Below are 17,996 nucleotides of genomic sequence, written 5' to 3' on the forward strand. Positions count from 1 at the left end.
TAGCTCGTGGTGTGGTTAGGTTAGGTGACAGTGTGGTTTGGTAAGATGGCGTTGTGGTTTGGTTAGATGGTGGTGTGGTTTGTTTAGATGGCAGTGTAGTTTGGTTAGATGTTGGTGTGGTTTGGTTAGATGGCAGTGTCGTTTGGTTAGATGGTGGTGTGGTTTGGTTTGATGGCTGTGTGGTTTGGTTAGATGTTGGTGTGCTTTGGTTAGATGGCAGTGTGGTTTTGTTAGATGGCAGTGTGGTTTGGATAGATGGCAGTGTGGTTTGGTTAGATGGTGGTGTGGTTTGGTTAGATGGCTGTGTGGTTTGGTTAGATGTTGGTGTGGTTTGGTTAGATGGTGGTGTGGTTTGGCTAGATGGTGGAGTGGTTTGGTGAGATGGTGGTGTGGTTTGGTTAGATGGAAGTGTGGTTTGGTTCGATGGCAGTGTGGTTTGGTTAGATGGTGGTGTGGTTTGGTTAGATGGTGGTGTGCTTTGGTTAGATGGCAGTGTGGTTTAGTTAGATGTTGGTGTGGTTTGGTTAGATGTCGGTGTGATTTGGCTAGATGGTGGTGTGGTTTAGTTAGATGTTGGTGTGGTTTGGTTAGATGGTGGTGTGGTTTGTTTAGATGGTGGAGTGGTTTGGTTAGATGGCGGTGTGGTTTGGATAGCTCGTGGTGTGGTTAGGTTAGGTGACAGTGTGGTTTGGTAAGATGGCGGTGTGGTTTGGTTAGAAGGTGGTGTGGTTTGTTTAGATGGCAGTGTAGTTTGGTTAGATGTTGGTGTGGTTTGGTTAGATTGCAGTGTCGTTTGGTTAGATGGTGGTGTGGTTTGTTTAGATGGCAGTGTAGTTTGGTTAGATGTTGGTGTGGTTTGGTTAGATGCCAGTGTCGTTTGGTTAGATGGTGGTGTGGTTTGGTTTGATGGCTGTGTGGTTTGCTTAGATGGTGGTGTGCTTTGGTTAGATGGCAGTGTGGTTTTGTTAGATGGCAGTGTGGTTTGAATAGATGGCAGTGTGGTTTGGTTAGATGGTGGTGTGGTTTGGTTAGATGGCTGTGTGATTTGGATAGATGGCAGTGTGGTTTGGTTAGATGGTGGTGTGGTTTGGCTAGATGGTGGATTGGTTTGGTTCGATGGCTGTGTGGTTTGGTTAGATGGTGGTGTGGTTTGGCTAGATGGTGTAGTGGTTTGGTGAGATGGTGGTGTGGTTTGGTTAGATGGAAGTGTGGTTTGGTTCGATGGCAGTGTGGTTTGGTTAGATGGTGGTGTGGTTTGGTTAGATGGTGGTGTGCTTTGGTTAGATGGCAGTGTGGTTTAGTTAGATGTTGGTGTGGTTTGGTTAGATGTTGGTGTGATTTGGCTAGATGGTGGTGTGGTTTGGTTAGATGGTGGTGTTATTTTGTTAGATGGCAGTGTGGTTTGGTTCGATGGCAGTGTGGTTTGGTTAGATGGTGGTGTGGTCTGGTTAGATGGTGTGGTTTTGTTAGATGGAAGTGTGGTTTGGTTAGATGGTGGTGTGGTTTGTTTAGATGGCAGTGTAGTTTGGTTAGATGTTGGTGTGGTTTGGTTAGATGGCAGTGTCGTTTGGTTAGATGGTGGTGTGGTTTGGTTTGATGGCTGTGTGGTTTGGTTAGATGTTGGTGTGCTTTGGTTAGATGGAAGTGTGGTTTGGTTCGATGGCAGTGTGGTTTGGTTAGATGGTGGTGTGGTTTGGTTAGATGGTGGTGTGCTTTGGTTAGATGGCAGTGTGGTTTAGTTAGATGTTGGTGTGGTTTGGTTAGATGTTGGTGTGATTTGGCTAGATGGTGGTGTGGTTTGGTTAGATGGTGGTGTTATTTTGTTAGATGGCAGTGTGGTTTGGTTCGATGGCAGTGTGGTTTGGTTAGATGGTGGTGTGGTCTGGTTAGATGGTGTGGTTTTGTTAGATGGAAGTGTGGTTTGGTTAGATGGTGGTGTGGTTTGTTTAGATGGTGGAGTGGTTTGTTTAGATGGCAGTGTGATTTGGTTAGATGGCCGTGTAGTTTGGATGGATGGTGGTGTGGTTTGGTTAGATGGCAGTGTGATTTGGTTGGATGGTGGTGTGGTTTGGTTAGATGGCCGTGTAGTTTGGATGGATGGTGGTGTGGTTTGTTTAGATGGTGGTGTGGTTTGGTTCGATGACAGTGTGGTTTGGATAGCTCGTGGTGTGGTCTGGTTAGATGGTGTAGTTTTGTTAGATGGAAGTGTGGTTTGGTTAGATGGCGGTGTGGTTTGGATAGCTCGTGGTGTGGTTAGGTTAGGTGACAGTGTGGTTTGGTAAGATGGCGTTGTGGTTTGGTTAGATGGTGGTGTGGTTTGTTTAGATGGCAGTGTAGTTTGGTTAGATGTTGGTGTGGTTTGGTTAGATGGCAGTGTCGTTTGGTTAGATGGTGGTGTGGTTTGGTTTGATGGCTGTGTGGTTTGGTTAGATGTTGGTGTGCTTTGGTTAGATGGCAGTGTGGTTTTGTTAGATGGCAGTGTGGTTTGGATAGATGGCAGTGTGGTTTGGTTAGATGGTGGTGTGGTTTGGTTAGATGGCTGTGTGGTTTGGTTAGATGTTGGTGTGGTTTGGTTAGATGGTGGTGTGGTTTGGCTAGATGGTGGAGTGGTTTGGTGAGATGGTGGTGTGGTTTGGTTAGATGGAAGTGTGGTTTGGTTCGATGGCAGTGTGGTTTGGTTAGATGGTGGTGTGGTTTGGTTAGATGGTGGTGTGCTTTGGTTAGATGGCAGTGTGGTTTAGTTAGATGTTGGTGTGGTTTGGTTAGATGTCGGTGTGATTTGGCTAGATGGTGGTGTGGTTTAGTTAGATGTTGGTGTGGTTTGGTTAGATGGTGGTGTGGTTTGTTTAGATGGTGGAGTGGTTTGGTTAGATGGCGGTGTGGTTTGGATAGCTCGTGGTGTGGTTAGGTTAGGTGACAGTGTGGTTTGGTAAGATGGCGGTGTGGTTTGGTTAGATGGTGGTGTGGTTTGTTTAGATGGCAGTGTAGTTTGGTTAGATGTTGGTGTGGTTTGGTTAGATGGCAGTGTCGTTTGGTTAGATGGTGGTGTGGTTTGTTTAGATGGCAGTGTAGTTTGGTTAGATGTTGGTGTGGTTTGGTTAGATGGCAGTTTCGTTTGGTTAGATGGTGGTGTGGTTTGGTTTGATGGCTGTGTGGTTTGGTTAGATGGTGGTGTGCTTTGGTTAGATGGCAGTGTGGTTTTGTTAGATGGCAGTGTGGTTTGAATAGATGGCAGTGTGGTTTGAATAGATGGCAGTGTGGTTTGGTTAGATGGTGGTGTGGTCTGGTTAGATGGTGTGGTTTTGTTAGATGGAAGTGTGGTTTGGTTAGATGGTGGTGTGGTTTGTTTAGATGGTGGAGTGGTTTGGTTAGATGGCAGTGTGATTTGGTTAGATGGCCGTGTAGTTTGGATGGATGGTGGTGTGGTTTGGTTAGATGGCAGTGTGATTTGGTTGGATGGTGGTGTGGTTTGGTTAGATGGCCGTGTAGTTTGGATGGTGGTGGTGTGGTTTGTTTAGATGGTGGTGTGGTTTGGTTCGATGACAGTGTGATTTGGTTAGATGGTGGTGTGGTCTGGTTAGATGGTGTAGTTTTGTTAGATGGAAGTGTGGTTTGGTTAGATGGCGGTGTGGTTTGGATAGCTCGTGGTGTGGTTAGGTTAGGTGACAGTGTGGTTTGGTAAGATGGCGTTGTGGTTTGGTTAGATGGTGGTGTGGTTTGTTTAGATGGCAGTGTAGTTTGGTTAGATGTTGGTGTGGTTTGGTTAGATGGCAGTGTCGTTTGGTTAGATGGTGGTGTGGTTTGGTTTGATGGCTGTGTGGTTTGGTTAGATGTTGGTGTGCTTTGGTTAGATGGCAGTGTGGTTTTGTTAGATGGCAGTGTGGTTTGGATAGATGGCAGTGTGGTTTGGTTAGATGGTGGTGTGGTTTGGTTAGATGGCTGTGTGGTTTGGTTAGATGTTGGTGTGGTTTGGTTAGATGGTGGTGTGGTTTGGCTAGATGGTGGAGTGGTTTGGTGAGATGGTGGTGTGGTTTGGTTAGATGGAAGTGTGGTTTGGTTCGATGGCAGTGTGGTTTGGTTAGATGGTGGTGTGCTTTGGTTAGATGGCAGTGTGGTTTAGTTAGATGTTGGTGTGGTTTGGTTAGATGTCGGTGTGATTTGGCTAGATGGTGGTGTGGTTTAGTTAGATGTTGGTGTGGTTTGGTTAGATGGTGGTGTGGTTTGTTTAGATGGTGGAGTGGTTTGGTTAGATGGCGGTGTGGTTTGGATAGCTCGTGGTGTGGTTAGGTTAGGTGACAGTGTGGTTTGGTAAGATGGCGGTGTGGTTTGGTTAGATAGTGGTGTGGTTTGTTTAGATGGCAGTGTAGTTTGGTTAGATGTTGGTGTGGTTTGGTTAGATGGCAGTGTCATTTGGTTAGATGGTGGTGTGGTTTGTTTAGATGGCAGTGTAGTTTGGTTAGATGTTGGTGTGGTTTGGTTAGATGGCAGTGTCGTTTGGTTAGATGGTGGTGTGGTTTGGTTTGATGGCTGTGTGGTTTGGTTAGATGGTGGTGTGCTTTGGTTAGATGGCAGTGTGGTTTTGTTAGATGGCAGTGTGGTTTGAATAGATGGCAGTGTGGTTTGGTTAGATGGTGGTGTGGTTTGGTTAGATGGCTGTGTGGTTTGGTTCGATGGCTGTGTGGTTTGGTTAGATGGTGGTGTGGTTTGGCTAGATGGTGGAGTGGTTTGGTGAGATGGTGGTGTGGTTTGGTTAGATGGAAGTGTGGTTTGGTTCGATGGCAGTGTGGTTTGGTTAGATGGTGGTGTGGTTTGGTTAGATGGTGGTGTGCTTTGGTTAGATGGCAGTGTGGTTTAGTTAGATGTTGGTGTGGTTTGGTTAGATGTTGGTGTGATTTGGCTAGATGGTGGTGTGGTTTGGTTCGATGGTGGTGTTATTTTGTTAGATGGCAGTGTGGTTTGGTTCGATGGCAGTGTGGTTTGGTTAGATGGTGGTGTGGTCTGGTTAGATGGTGTGGTTTTGTTAGATGGAAGTGTGGTTTGGTTAGATAGTGGTGTGGTTTGTTTAGATGGTGGAGTGGGTTGGTTAGATGGCAGTGTGATTTGGTTAGATGGCCGTGTAGTTTGGATGGATGGTGGTGTGGTTTGGTTAGATGGCAGTGTGATTTGGTTGGATGGTGGTGTGGTTTGGTTAGATGGCCGTGTAGTTTGGATGGATGGTGGTGTGGTTTGTTTAGATGGTGGTGTGGTTTGGTTCGATGACAGTGTGGTTTGGTTAGATGGTGGTGTGGTCTGGTTAGATGGTGTAGTTTTGTTAGATGGAAGTGTGGTTTGGTTAGATGGCGGTGTGGTTTGGATAGCTCGTGGTGTGGTTAGGTTAGGTGACAGTGTGGTTTGGTAAGATGGCGTTGTGGTTTGGTTAGATGGTGGTGTGGTTTGTTTAGATGGCAGTGTAGTTTGGTTAGATGTTGGTGTGGTTTGGTTAGATGGCAGTGTCGTTTGGTTAGATGGTGGTGTGGTTTGGTTTGATGGCTGTGTGGTTTGGTTAGATGTTGGTGTGCTTTGGTTAGATGGCAGTGTGGTTTTGTTAAATGGCAGTGTGGTTTGGATAGATGGCAGTGTGGTTTGGTTAGATGGTGGTGTGGTTTGGTTAGATGGCTGTGTGGTTTGGTTAGATGTTGGTGTGGTTTGGTTAGATGGTGGTGTGGTTTGGCTAGATGGTGGAGTGGTTTGGTGAGATGGTGGTGTGGTTTGGTTAGATGGAAGTGTGGTTTGGTTCGATGGCAGTGTGGTTTGGTTAGATGATGGTGTGGTTTGGTTAGATGGTGGTGTGCTTTGGTTAGATGGCAGTGTGGTTTAGTTAGATGTTGGTGTGGTTTGGTTAGATGTCAGTGTGATTTGGCTAGATCGTGGTGTGGTTTGTTTAGATGGTGGAGTGGTTTGGTTAGATGGCGGTGTGGTTTGGATAGCTCGTGGTGTGGTTAGGTTAGGTGACAGTGTGGTTTGGTAAGATGGCGGTGTGGTTTGGTTAGATGGTGGTGTGGTTTGTTTAGATGGCAGTGTAGTTTGGTTAGATGTTGGTGTGGTTTGGTTAGATGGCAGTGTCGTTTGGTTAGATGGTGGTGTGGTTTGTTTAGATGGCAGTGTAGTTTGGTTAGATGTTGGTGTGGTTTGGTTAGATGGCAGTGTCGTTTGGTTAGATGGTGGTGTGGTTTGGTTTGATGGCTGTGTGGTTTGGTTAGATGGTGGTGTGCTTTGGTTAGATGGCAGTGTGGTTTTGTTAGATGGCAGTGTGGTTTGGATAGATGGCAGTGTGGTTTGGTTAGATGGTGGTGTGGTTTGGTTAGATGGCTGTGTGGTTTGGTTAGATGTTGGTGTGGTTTGGTTAGATGGTGGTGTGGTTTGGCTAGATGGTGGAGTGGTTTGGTGAGATGGTGGTGTGGTTTGGTTAGATGGAAGTGTGGTTTGGTTCGATGGCAGTGTGGTTTGGTTAGATGGTGGTGTGGTTTGGTTAGATGGTGGTGTGCTTTGGTTAGATGGCAGTGTGGTTTAGTTAGATGTTGGTGTGGTTTGATTAGATGTCGGTGTGATTTGGCTAGATGGTGGTGTGGTTTAGTTAGATGTTGGTGTGGTTTGGTTAGATGGTGGTGTGGTTTGTTTAGATGGTGGAGTGGTTTGGTTAGATGGCGGTGTGGTTTGGATAGCTCGTGGTGTGGTTAGGTTAGGTGACAGTGTGGTTTGGTAAGATGGCGGTGTGGTTTGGTTAGATGGTGGTGTGGTTTGTTTAGATGGCAGTGTAGTTTGGTTAGATGTTGGTGTGGTTTGGTTAGATGGCAATGTCGTTTGGTTAGATGGTGGTGTGGTTTGTTTAGATGGCAGTGTAGTTTGGTTAGATGTTGGTGTGGTTTGGTTAGATGGCAGTGTCGTTTGGTTAGATGGTGGTGTGGTTTGGTTTGATGGCTGTGTGGTTTGGTTAGATGGTGGTGTGCTTTGGTTAGATGGCAGTGTGGTTTTGTTAGATGGCAGTGTGGTTTGAATAGATGGCAGTGTGGTTTGAATAGATGGCAGTGTGGTTTGGTTAGATGGTGGTGTGGTCTGGTTAGATGGTGTGGTTTTGTTAGATGGCAGTGTGGTTTGGTTAGATGGTGGTGTGGTTTGTTTAGATGGTGGAGTGGTTTGGTTAGATGGCAGTGTGATTTGGTTAGATGGCCGTGTAGTTTGGATGGATGGTGGTGTGGTTTGGTTAGATGGCAGTGTGATTTGGTTGGATGGTGGTGTGGTTTGGTTAGATGGCCGTGTAGTTTGGATGGATGGTGGTGTGGTTTGTTTAGATGGTGGTGTGGTTTGGTTCGATGACAGTGTGGTTTGGTTAGATGGTGGTGTGGTCTGGTTAGATGGTGTAGTTTTGTTAGATGGAAGTGTGGTTTGGTTAGATGGCGGTGTGGTTTGGATAGCTCGTGGTGTGGTTAGGTTAGGTGACAGTGTGGTTTGGTAAGATGGCGTTGTGGTTTGGTTAGATGGTGGTGTGGTTTGTTTAGATGGCAGTGTAGTTTGGTTAGATGTTGGTGTGGTTTGGTTAGATGGCAGTGTCGTTTGGTTAGATGGTGGTGTGGTTTGGTTTGATGGCTGTGTGGTTTGGTTAGATGTTGGTGTGCTTTGGTTAGATGGCAGTGTGGTTTTGTTAGATGGCAGTGTGGTTTGGATAGATGGCAGTGTGGTTTGGTTAGATGGTGGTGTGGTTTGGTTAGATGGCTGTGTGGTTTGGTTAGATGTTGGTGTGGTTTGGTTAGATGGTGGTGTGGTTTGGCTAGATGGTGGAGTGGTTTGGTGAGATGGTGGTGTGGTTTGGTTAGATGGAAGTGTGGTTTGGTTCGATGGCAGTGTGGTTTGGTTAGATGGTGGTGTGGTTTGGTTAGATGGTGGTATCATTTGGTTAGATGGTGGTGTGGCTTGGTTAGATAGTTGTGTGTTTTGGTTAGATGGTGGTGTGGATTGGTTAGATGATGGTGTGCTTTGGTTAGATGGCCGTTTAGTTTGTTTCGATGGTGGTGTGGTTTGGTTAGATGGTGGTGTGGTTTGGTTAGAGGTTGGTGTGGTTTGGTTAGATGGTGGTGTGTTTTGGTTAGATGGCAGTGTGGTTTGGTTAGATGGCAGTGTGGTTTGGTTAGATGGTAGTGTGGTTTGGTTAGATGGTTGTGTTGTTTGGTTAGATGGCAGTGTGCTTTGGTTAGATGGCAAAATGGTTTGGTTCGATTGTGGTGTGGTTTGGTTAGATGACAGTGTGGTTTGGTTAGATGGCAGTTTGCTTTGCTTAGATGGTGGTGTGGTTTGGTTAGATGGTGGTAGGCAATGGTTAAATGGCAGTCAATTGGTTAGATGGTGGTGTGGTTTGGGTAGATAGTGGTGTGGTTTGGGTAGATGGCAGTGTGGTTTGGTTAGATGGCAGTCTGGTTTGGTCAGATGGCAGTTGATTTGGTTAGATGGTGGTGTGGTTTGGTTAGATGATGTTATGGTTCGGTTAGATGGTGGTGTGGTTTGTTTAAATGCTGGTGTGGTTTGTTCAGATGGTGGTGTGGTTTGGTTAGCTGGCAGTGTGGTTTGGTTAGATGGTGGTGTGGTTTGGTTAGATGTGGTGTGGTTTGGTTAGATTACAGTGTGGTTTGGTTCGATGGTGGTGTGGTGTGGTTAGATGGCAGTGTGATTTGGTTAGATGAAGATATGATTTGGTTAGATGGCAGTTTGTTTTGGTTAGATGTCAGTGTAGTTTTGTTAGATGGCAATGTGGTTTGGTTAGATGGTGGTGTGGTTTGGTTAGATGGCACTGTGGTTTGATTAGATGGCGGTGTGGTTTGGTTGGATGGCAGTGTAGTTTGGTGAGCTGGTGGTGTGGTTTGGTTAGATGGCAGTGTGGTTTAGTAAGATGTTGGTGTGGCTTGCTTCAATGACAGTGTGGTTTGGTTAGATGGTGGTGTGGTTTGGTTAGATGGTGTTGTGATTTGGTGAGACAGTTGTGTGGTTTGGTTAGATGGTGATGTGGTTTGGTTAGATTGCAATATGGTTTGAGTAGATGGTTGTGTGATTTGGTTAAATGGCATCATGGTTTGTTTAGATGGCAGCGTGGTTTGGTTAGATGGTGGTGTGGTTTGGTTAGCTGGCAGTGTGGTTTGGTTAGATGGTGGTGTGGTTTGGTTAGATGTGGCGTGGTTTGGTTAGATTACAGTGTGGTTTGGTTCGATGGTGGTGTGGTTCGGTTAGATGGCAGTGTGATTTGGTTAGATGAAGATATGATTTGGTTAGATGGCAGTTTGTTTTGGTTAGATGTCAGTGTAGTTTTGTTAGATGGCAATGTGGTTTGGTTAGATGGGGGTGTGGTTTGATTAGATGGCGATGTGGTTTGGTTAGATGGTGTTGTGGTTTCATTAGATGGCAGTGTGGTTTGGTTAGATGTTGGTGTGGTTTGGTTAGATGGCAGTGTGGTTTGGTTAGATGGTGGTGTGGTTTGGTTAGATGGTGGTGTGGTTTGGTTAGATGGCAGTGTGGTTTGGTTAGCTGGTGTTGTGGTTTGGTGAGACAGTTGTGTGGTTTGGTTAGATGGTGATGTGGTTTGGTTAGATGGCAGTATGGTTTGGGTAGATGGTTGTGTGGTTTGGTTAAATGGCAGCATGGTTTGTTTAGATGGCAGTGTGGTTTGGTTAGATGGTGGTGTGGTTTGGTTAGATGGCAGTGTGGTTTGGTTAGATGTTGGTGTGGTATTGTTCGATGGTGGTCTGGTTTGTTTAGATGGCGGTGTGGTTTGGTTAGATGGTGGTGTGGTTTAGTTGGGTGGCAGTGTGGTTTGGTTAGATGGCAGTCTAGTTTGGTTAGCTAGTGGTGTGGTTTGGTTAGATGGTGGTGTGGTTTGGTTAGAGGGCAGTCTGGTTTGGTTAGATGGCAGTGTAGTTTGGTTAGATGGTGGCGTTGTTTGGTTAGGTGTCAGTGTGGTTTGTATAGATGGTTGTTTGGTTTGGTTCGATGACGGTGTGATTTGGTTAGATGGCAATGTGGTTTGGTTAGATGGTGGTGTGGTTTGGTTAGATGGCAGTGTGGTTTGTATAGATGGCAGTGTGGTTTGGTTAGATAGTGGTGTGGTTTGTTTCGATGGCAGTGTCGTTGCTTATGGCACAATGGGATTGTTGGTGACAGCATCAGTTTAGAGCATTTCAGTGATAATATGATTGGTTCAATGATGTCACAAAGGGTATGAATAAATTAATGACATAGGAACTAGCGGAGGCCATTCAGCCAGGCGAGTCATACCACCATTCAATCAGATCATGGCTCATCTGTACCTCCCCACTATTTTCACCATTAGGGCAATGACCAACAACATCTCGGGGGAGTGCAATCCAGAGGACATCCACCTAGAGGAGGGATCAGACAATGGGCAAATGCAAGGCAGTCTAAAATGGGTTTGCAGTGCATGTGCGTAAATGCCCAGAGCGGGTAAATAGGGTGGTGAGTTGTGGCATAAGTCACCACATGGGACTGTGATGTCATGGCAAAACAGAGACCTGGCTCAAAGAAGGGATAGATTGGGAACTTAATATTCCTGGTTACAAAGGATTCATGAAAGATAGGGAAGGGAAAACATAGAAACATAGAAATTAGGTGCAGGAGCAGGCCATTCAGCCCTTCAAGCCTGCACCGCCATTCAATAAGATCATTGCTGGTCATTCAACCTCAGTACCCCTTTCCTGTTTTCTCTCCCTATCCCTTGATCACTTTGGCCATAAGGGCCACATCTAACTCTCTTTTTGAATATATCTAAGGAACTGGCCTCAACAACTTTCTGCGGTAGAGAATTCCACAGGTTAACTATTCTTTGAGTGAAGAAGTTTCTCCTCATCTCATCCTAAATGGCTTCCCCCTTATTCTTAGACTGTGGCCCCTGGTTCTGGAACTCCACAGCAATGGGAACATTTTTCCTGACTCTAACCTGTCCAATCCCGTCAGAATTTTATATGTTTCTATGAGATCCCCTCTCATTCTACTAAACTCTAGTGGATACAAGCCCAGTTGATCCAATCTCTCCTCGTATGTCAGTCCTGCCATCCCGGGAATCAGTCTGGTGAACCTTCACTGTACTCGCTCACTAGCAAGAACACCCTTCCTCAGATTAGGAGACCAAAACTGAACACAATATTCCAGGTGTGGCCTCACCAAGGCTCAGTACAACTGCAGTAAGACCTCCCTGCTCCTATACTCAAATTCCCTAGCTATGAAGGCCAACATACCATTTTCCTTCTTCACCGCCTGCTGTACCTGCATGCCAACTTTCAATGACTGATGTACCATGACACCCAGGTCTCGTTGTACCTCCCCTTTTCCTAATCTGTCACCATTCAGATAATATTCTGTCTTTCTGTTTTTGCCACCAAAGTGGATAACCTCACATTTATCCACATTATACTGCATCTGCCATGCATTTGCCCACTCACCTAACCTGTCCAAGTCACCCTGCATCTGCTTAGCATCCTCCTCACAGCTCACACCGTCACCCAGCTTAGTGTCATCTGCAAACTTGGAGATATTACACTCAATTCCTTCATCTAAATCATTGATGTATATTGTAAATAGCTAGGGTCCCAGCACTGAACACTGCGGCACCCCACTGGTCACTGCCTGCCATTCTGAAAAGGACCCGTTTATCCCGACTCTCTGCTTCCTGTCTGCCAACCAGTTCTCTATCCATGTCAATATATTACCCCCAATACCATGTGCTTTAATTTTGCACACTAATCTCTTGTGTGGGACCTTGTCAAACGCCTTTTGAAGTTCTAAATACACCACATCCACTGGTTCTCCCTTGTCCACTCTACTAGTTACATCCTCAAAAAATTCTAGAAGATTTGTCAAGCAGGATTTCCCTTTTATAAATCCATGCTGACTTGGACCGATCCTGTCACTGCTTTCCAAATGCGCTGCTATTTCATCTTTAATAATTGATTCCAACATTTTCCCCACTACTGATGTCAGGCTAACCGGTCTATAATTTACCGTTTTCTCTCTCCCTCCTTTTTTAAAAAGTGGTGTTACATTAGCTACCCTCCAATCCATAGGAACTGATCCAGAGTCAATAGAATGTTGGAAAATGATCACCAATGCATCCACTATTTCTAGGGCCACTTTCTTAAGTACTCTGGGATGCAGACTATCAGGCCCTGGGGATTTATCAGCCTTTAATCCCATCAATATCCCTAACACAATTTCCTGACTAATAAGGATTTCCTTCAGTTCCTCCTTTTTGCTCGACCCTCGAACCCCTAGTATTTCCGGAAGGTTATCTGTGTCTTCCTTCGTGAAGACAGAACCAAAGTATTTATTCAATTGGTCTGCCATTTCTTTGTTTCCCATTATAAATTCACCTGATTCTGTCTGCAAAGGACCTACGTTTGTCTTCACTAATCGTTTTCTCTTCATATATCTATAGAAGCTTTTGCAGTCAGTTTTTATGTTCCCTGCAAGCTTCCTCTCAAACTGTATTTTCCCCCTCCTAAATAGACCCTTTGTCCTGCTCTGCTGAATTCTAAATTTGTCCCAGTCCTCAGGTTTGCTGCTTTTTCTGGCCAATTTATATGCCTCTTCCTTGTATTTAACACTATCCCTAATTTCCCTTGTTAGTCACGGTTGAGCTCCCTTCTCCTTTTTATTTTTATTCCAGACTGGGATGTACAATTGTTGAAGTTCATCCATGTAATCTATAAATGTCTGCTATTGCCTATCCATCGTCAATCATTTAAGTATCATTTGCCAGGAAGGGTCGAAGTGGCTGTATTGTGTACCACACGGACTGCAGCGGTTCAAGCACCACCTTCTCGAAGGCAATTAGGTTTGGGCAATAAATGCTGGCTTTGCCAGCGACGCCTATATCCCGTGAATAAATATCTTTTTTTTAAAAAGCACATAGATAATATGGAGCCAAAGGATGGGCCCTTGGAGTGATTCCAGAGGTGAAAGAGTGAGCGAGGGAAGGGAAGCCATTGCTGGAGATGTGCTGCCTGTATCGGTGTCTGGTGGGTAGAGGTGGAACCAAGCCAGGGCAGTCCCACGGGCAGAAACAGGACAGAGGAGAGGCGATGAAAGAATTTGGCACAGTCAATGGTGTCAAATACTGCCGAGAGCACAAGGAGTGATAATGCAGAGGACATCATTTGGGACTTTAGCCAGGGCGTTCTCAGTGGGTGAGAAGGGAGCAAACCAGACTGGAGGCTTTCCGACAGTGAGTTTCAGGACAGATTAGTACAGAGCTGAGCCAGAACACATGTACTGACCTTACAGAAGGGAGGTTAGAGCTGGGGCGATGAATGGGGAGGCGGGTGGTGATTTGGATGAGATTAATGATGCCGCTAATTTCATTGGGCGGGTTCAGTACTGGCACGGCCCAGTTTGGGACGGCACAGATTGTTTGCACTGGTTCAGTGATGGTACGTGAAGAGGTAAATTACAATTCTTTATAATATTGTGCCATTTTAAAATGGAACCTGCAGGCTACAGACTGTGAGAACATTCCCATGAGAAGCCAACGCTCCAGTTCACAGACCAAAAACCTTGGAGGGCAAGAGAACAGAGAGATAACATAGAAACTGAACTAACTAACAAGATAAGGATAGAAGGGAAATGCAAACTATAGCAACTGTCCGGAATTACCATTTAAGGCATATGGAAGCCAGACTGAAGGAAGCGCTGTATCAAGCATCATGTATTAATTGTAACTTGTATAATTACGTAATGACTTAATCTGAAATCTGAAATTGTACAAAGGAAAATGCCTCCAGCCATTTCTTTGAGCGTTCCTTATGGAATAGCTCCCCTGCTAGCTTGTATTAATTAATTAATAAAAATTGCATTTACTTTTAGGCTAATGGACTTTAAGTGGTGGTTTGAAGTTAACCCTTACAGTACGGACTGGTTCAGTGATGGCACAGACTGGCTCAGTGATGGTACGGAGTGGTAAGTTATGGCACAGACTGGTTCAGTGATGGCACAGACTGGTTCAGTTATGGCACGGACTGGTTCAGGCTCTCTCCAGTGCTGATCCAGCTGATACCAGACTGGAAACTGGAGGAGTGGCAGCATTGGGCTTCAGGACCGGGCCTGGCTGTGATGTCCCCACAGCTGAATAGCCTGCAGGCACCCACTGCCTGGGCTCAGGCATGAGGAATGCCCAGTGAGGTCAGATCTGGGAAAGTGAATGGTGCTCGTAGAGCCTGCGCCCAGTACCAGACAGCAACACCCTGAGAGAAGGGATGAAAACATTTGGGAAAATATAGTCATTATAGATCTGAGAATCATTTCAACAAGGCAGGGTCTGTGTGCGGAGAGGGACGAGGGTTCAACAAACCAGCTGTCCAGCACCAAACAGCCTCCAAAGCAGAACAACCCGACTCAGAAAGGTGACAAGTGAATGGAATAGAAAACAGCAGAGGGCGCTCTTCTCTGTTTGTGGGACAGTGCAGAGGGAGCTTTACTCTGTATCTAGCCCGTGCTGTACCTGCCCTGGGAGTGTTTGATGGGACAGTGTAGAGAGAGCTTTACTCTGTATCTAAACCGTGCTGTACCTGCCCTGGGAGTGTTTGATGGGACAGTGTAGAGGGAGCTTTACTCTGTATCTAAACCGTGCTGTACCTGCCCTGGGAGTGTTTGATGGGACAGTGTAGAGGGAGCTTTACTCTGTATCTAAACCGTGCTGTACCTGCCCTGGGAGTGTTTGATGGGACAGTGTAGAGAGAGCTTTACTCTGTATCTAAACTGTGCTGTACCTGCCCTGGGAGTGTTTGATGGGACAGTGTAGAGAGAGCTTTACTCTGTATCTAAACCGTGCTGTACCTGCCCTGGGAGTGTTTGATGGGACAGTGTAGAGAGAGCTTTACTCTGTATCTAAACCGTGCTGTACCTGCCCTGGGAGTGTTTGATGGGACAGTGTAGAGAGAGCTTTACTCTGCATCTAACCCTGTGCTGTATCTGCCCTGGGAGTGTTTGATGGGACAGTGTAGAGAGAGCTTTACTCTGTATCTGGATCTCCTGATCGTTTTCATCAAACCAGTCCTGATATTTTCTGGTTGAGTAACCAAGTGTCTCTTCACAGGCTCTGGTTATAGAGGCCTGGAAGGCAGACCAAGCGCTGTGAGCATTGAGCATCTCAGGGTCACCAAGGCACGCCAGATTGGCTGTGAGGCACTGGCTGCATACGGCTCTCTTAGCTGGTCATTAAGTGCCCCGGTATTAACATTCTGCAGCACTGTTTCTTCTGTCCTCCCTGCTTTGGGGCTATGTTAATGTTGATGACGGATTGGATTAGGCGATGTTCCGTCCAACAGTCATCAGCTCCTGTCATGGCGCAGGTGATGCGCACAACCCTGCGATCCCTGGATCGGACAATGACATTGTCGAGCAGGTGCTAGTGTTTGGAGCGAGGGTGTTGCCACGATGCCTTGTATTTGTCCCTCTGATGGAACAAGGTGTTGGTGATGAGAGTTCATGTTCTAGACATTTTGTCAGGAGTCTCTTGTCAACCCCACGATGGTTGGGGGCAGGCATTGAGAGGGTCAGCGGTCCGCTGGAGTTCAGTGTGGAAGGTCAGAGTGGTCACAGCCATAGTACTCACCACGTGCTGGGGGAGAAGAGGTCAGGTCACCAGTGGGGACGGAGAGGCGCAGTCGTCGCTGAAGGGGAGGCAGCCCGATCACCATTGAGGAGGTGCGGTCCAGCCGCCATTGAAGGAGGAGGCCCAATCTCCGCTGGAGTGGAGCAGCTGAGTCAGCCACGTGAGGTAAGCCTGTGGGGCTCGTGGGGGGAGCCTCTTGTCAACAAAGGCAGACTTTGATGCGGAGATTCAACAATGCCTCCAGTGCGCCAGTGCAGCCTTCGGCCGTCTGAGGAAAAGAGTGTTCGAAGACCAGGCCCTCAAACCTACCACCAAGCTCATGGTCTACAGGGCTTTAGTAATACCCGCCCTCCTGTATGGATCGGAGGCATGGACCATGTACAGAAGACACCTCAAGTCGCTGGAGAAATATTACTAACGATGTCGCCGCAAGATCCTGCAAATCCCCTGGGAGGACAGACGCACCAACATCAGTGTCCTCGCCCAGGCCAACATCGTCAGCATTGAAGCACTGACCACACTCGATCAGCTCCGCTGGGCAGGCCACATGCGAGACTCCCAAAGCAAATGCTCTACGCAGAGCTCCTTCATGTCATACGAGCCAAAGGTGGGCAGCGAAAACGTTACAAGGACACACTCAAAGCCTCCCTGGTAAAGTGTGACATCACTACTGACACCTGGGAGACCCTGGCCGAAGACCACCCTAGGTGGAGAAAGTCCATCCGGGAGGGCGTTGAGCTCTTCGAGTCTCAACGCAGAGCGTGAAGAGGTCAGGTGCAGGCAGCGGAAGAAGCGATCAGCAAATCCGTCCCACCCCCCCCTCCCCCATTTCTCCGACAAATGTCTGTCCCACCTGTGACAGTGTCTGTGGCTCTCGTGATGGACTGTTCAGCCACCAAAGAACTCACTTTAAGAGTGGAAGCAAGTCTTCCTCGATTCCGAGGGACTGCCTATGATGAGGGGTAACTAACTGCTGCACCTTTCCTGGGAGTGTTTGATGGGACAGTGTAGAGAGTTTTACTCTGTATCTAACCCCGTGCGGTACCTGCCCTGGGAGTGTTTGATGGGACAGTGTAGAAAGAGTTTTACTCTGTATCTAACCCCGTGCGGTACCTGCCCTGGGAGTGTTTGATGGGACAGTGTAGAGAGAGCTTTACTCTGTATCTAACCCCATGCTGTACCTGCCCTGGGAATGTTTGATGGGACAGTGTAGAGGGAAATTTATTCTGTATCTAACTCGAGCTGTACCTGCCCTGGGAGTGTAGAGGGAGCTTTACTCTGTATTTACCCCCGTGCTGTACCTATCCTGGGAGTGTTTGATGGGACAGTGTAGAGGGAGCTTTACTCTGTATCTAAAACCAAGCTGTACCTGCCCTGGGAGTGTTTGATCGGACAGTGTAGAGGGAGCTTTACTCTGTCTCTAACCCGTGCTGTACCTGCCCTGGGAGTGTGTGGTGGGACAGTGTAGAGGGAGCTTTAGTCTGTATCTAACCTGTGCTGTACCTGCCCTGGGAGTGTTTGATGGGACAGTGTAGAGGGAGCTTTATTCTGTATTTACCCCCGTGCTGTACCTGCCCTGGGAGTGTTTGATGGGGCAGTGTACAGGGAGCTTTATTCTGTATTTACCCCCGTGCTGTACCTGCCCTGGGAGTGTTTGATGGGACAGTGTACAGGGAGCTTTATTCTGTACCTAACCCCCTGTACCTGGCCTGGGAGTGTTTGATGGGACAGTGTACAGGGAGCTTTATTCTGTACCTAACCCCCTGTACCTGCCCTGGGAGTGTGTGATCGGACAGTGTAGAGGGAGCTTTACCCTGTATCTAACCCGTGCTGTACCTGCCCTGGGAGTGTTTGATGGGGCAGTGTACAGGGAGCTTTACTCTGTATCTAACCTGTGCTGTACCTGGCCTGGGAGTGTTTGATGGGACAGTGTAGCGGGAGCTTTACTCTGTATCCTACCCATGCTGTACCTGCCCTGGGAGTGTTTGAGACAGACACTGTAATGGAAAATGTTGCCTCAGTAGTTGCAGAGTCTGTTGGAGTTTTTGAGGACTATAGGGGGTGGTGTGTGGGGTCAGTTTGCCTTCCCTGACCCAGAGTGGTTGCGAGTCGCTCCCACTTCCTGGTTCTCGAGCCTGGATTTATTAATCAGGGTGTGATAAAGTACAGCAGACAACTGTTTTATACAAAGAAATGTATGATTTTTATTCAAGAAGAATGAATACATCTTTTATTAAAACTGAGAAAATTTATCACTTGAGATGAGACAAAACATATAATTTTAAATGAGAGAAAACTTATCACTCTAATGGGGAATCCTTTACTCAAACGCAAGAGAATACACAACAGTACAACA

The 17,996-nt window shown here is 46.8% G+C and overlaps 2 protein-coding genes across 3 annotated transcripts in view; one reads left to right on the forward strand and one right to left on the reverse strand.

The window, feature by feature from the left end:
* Positions 1–17,996, reverse strand: part of LOC139262290 (pikachurin) — a 251,668-nt gene that overhangs the window by 223,073 nt on the left and 10,599 nt on the right. The gene's annotated exons all lie outside the window — the stretch shown is intronic.
* LOC139262322 (cell surface A33 antigen-like) overlaps positions 13,904–17,996 on the forward strand; it is a 51,964-nt gene continuing 47,871 nt past the window's right edge. For both annotated transcript variants that reach the window (XM_070877509.1, XM_070877491.1), the window contains exon 1: positions 13,904–13,986. In XM_070877509.1, the coding sequence (XP_070733610.1) occupies positions 13,953–13,986 (34 nt within the window). In that variant the 5' untranslated portion in view covers positions 13,904–13,952. The remainder of the gene's footprint in view (positions 13,987–17,996) is intronic.

The sequence above is a fragment of the Pristiophorus japonicus genome, chromosome 1 (assembly GCF_044704955.1).
Source record: "Pristiophorus japonicus isolate sPriJap1 chromosome 1, sPriJap1.hap1, whole genome shotgun sequence".
NCBI classification, from domain to species: Eukaryota; Metazoa; Chordata; class Chondrichthyes; family Pristiophoridae; genus Pristiophorus; species Pristiophorus japonicus.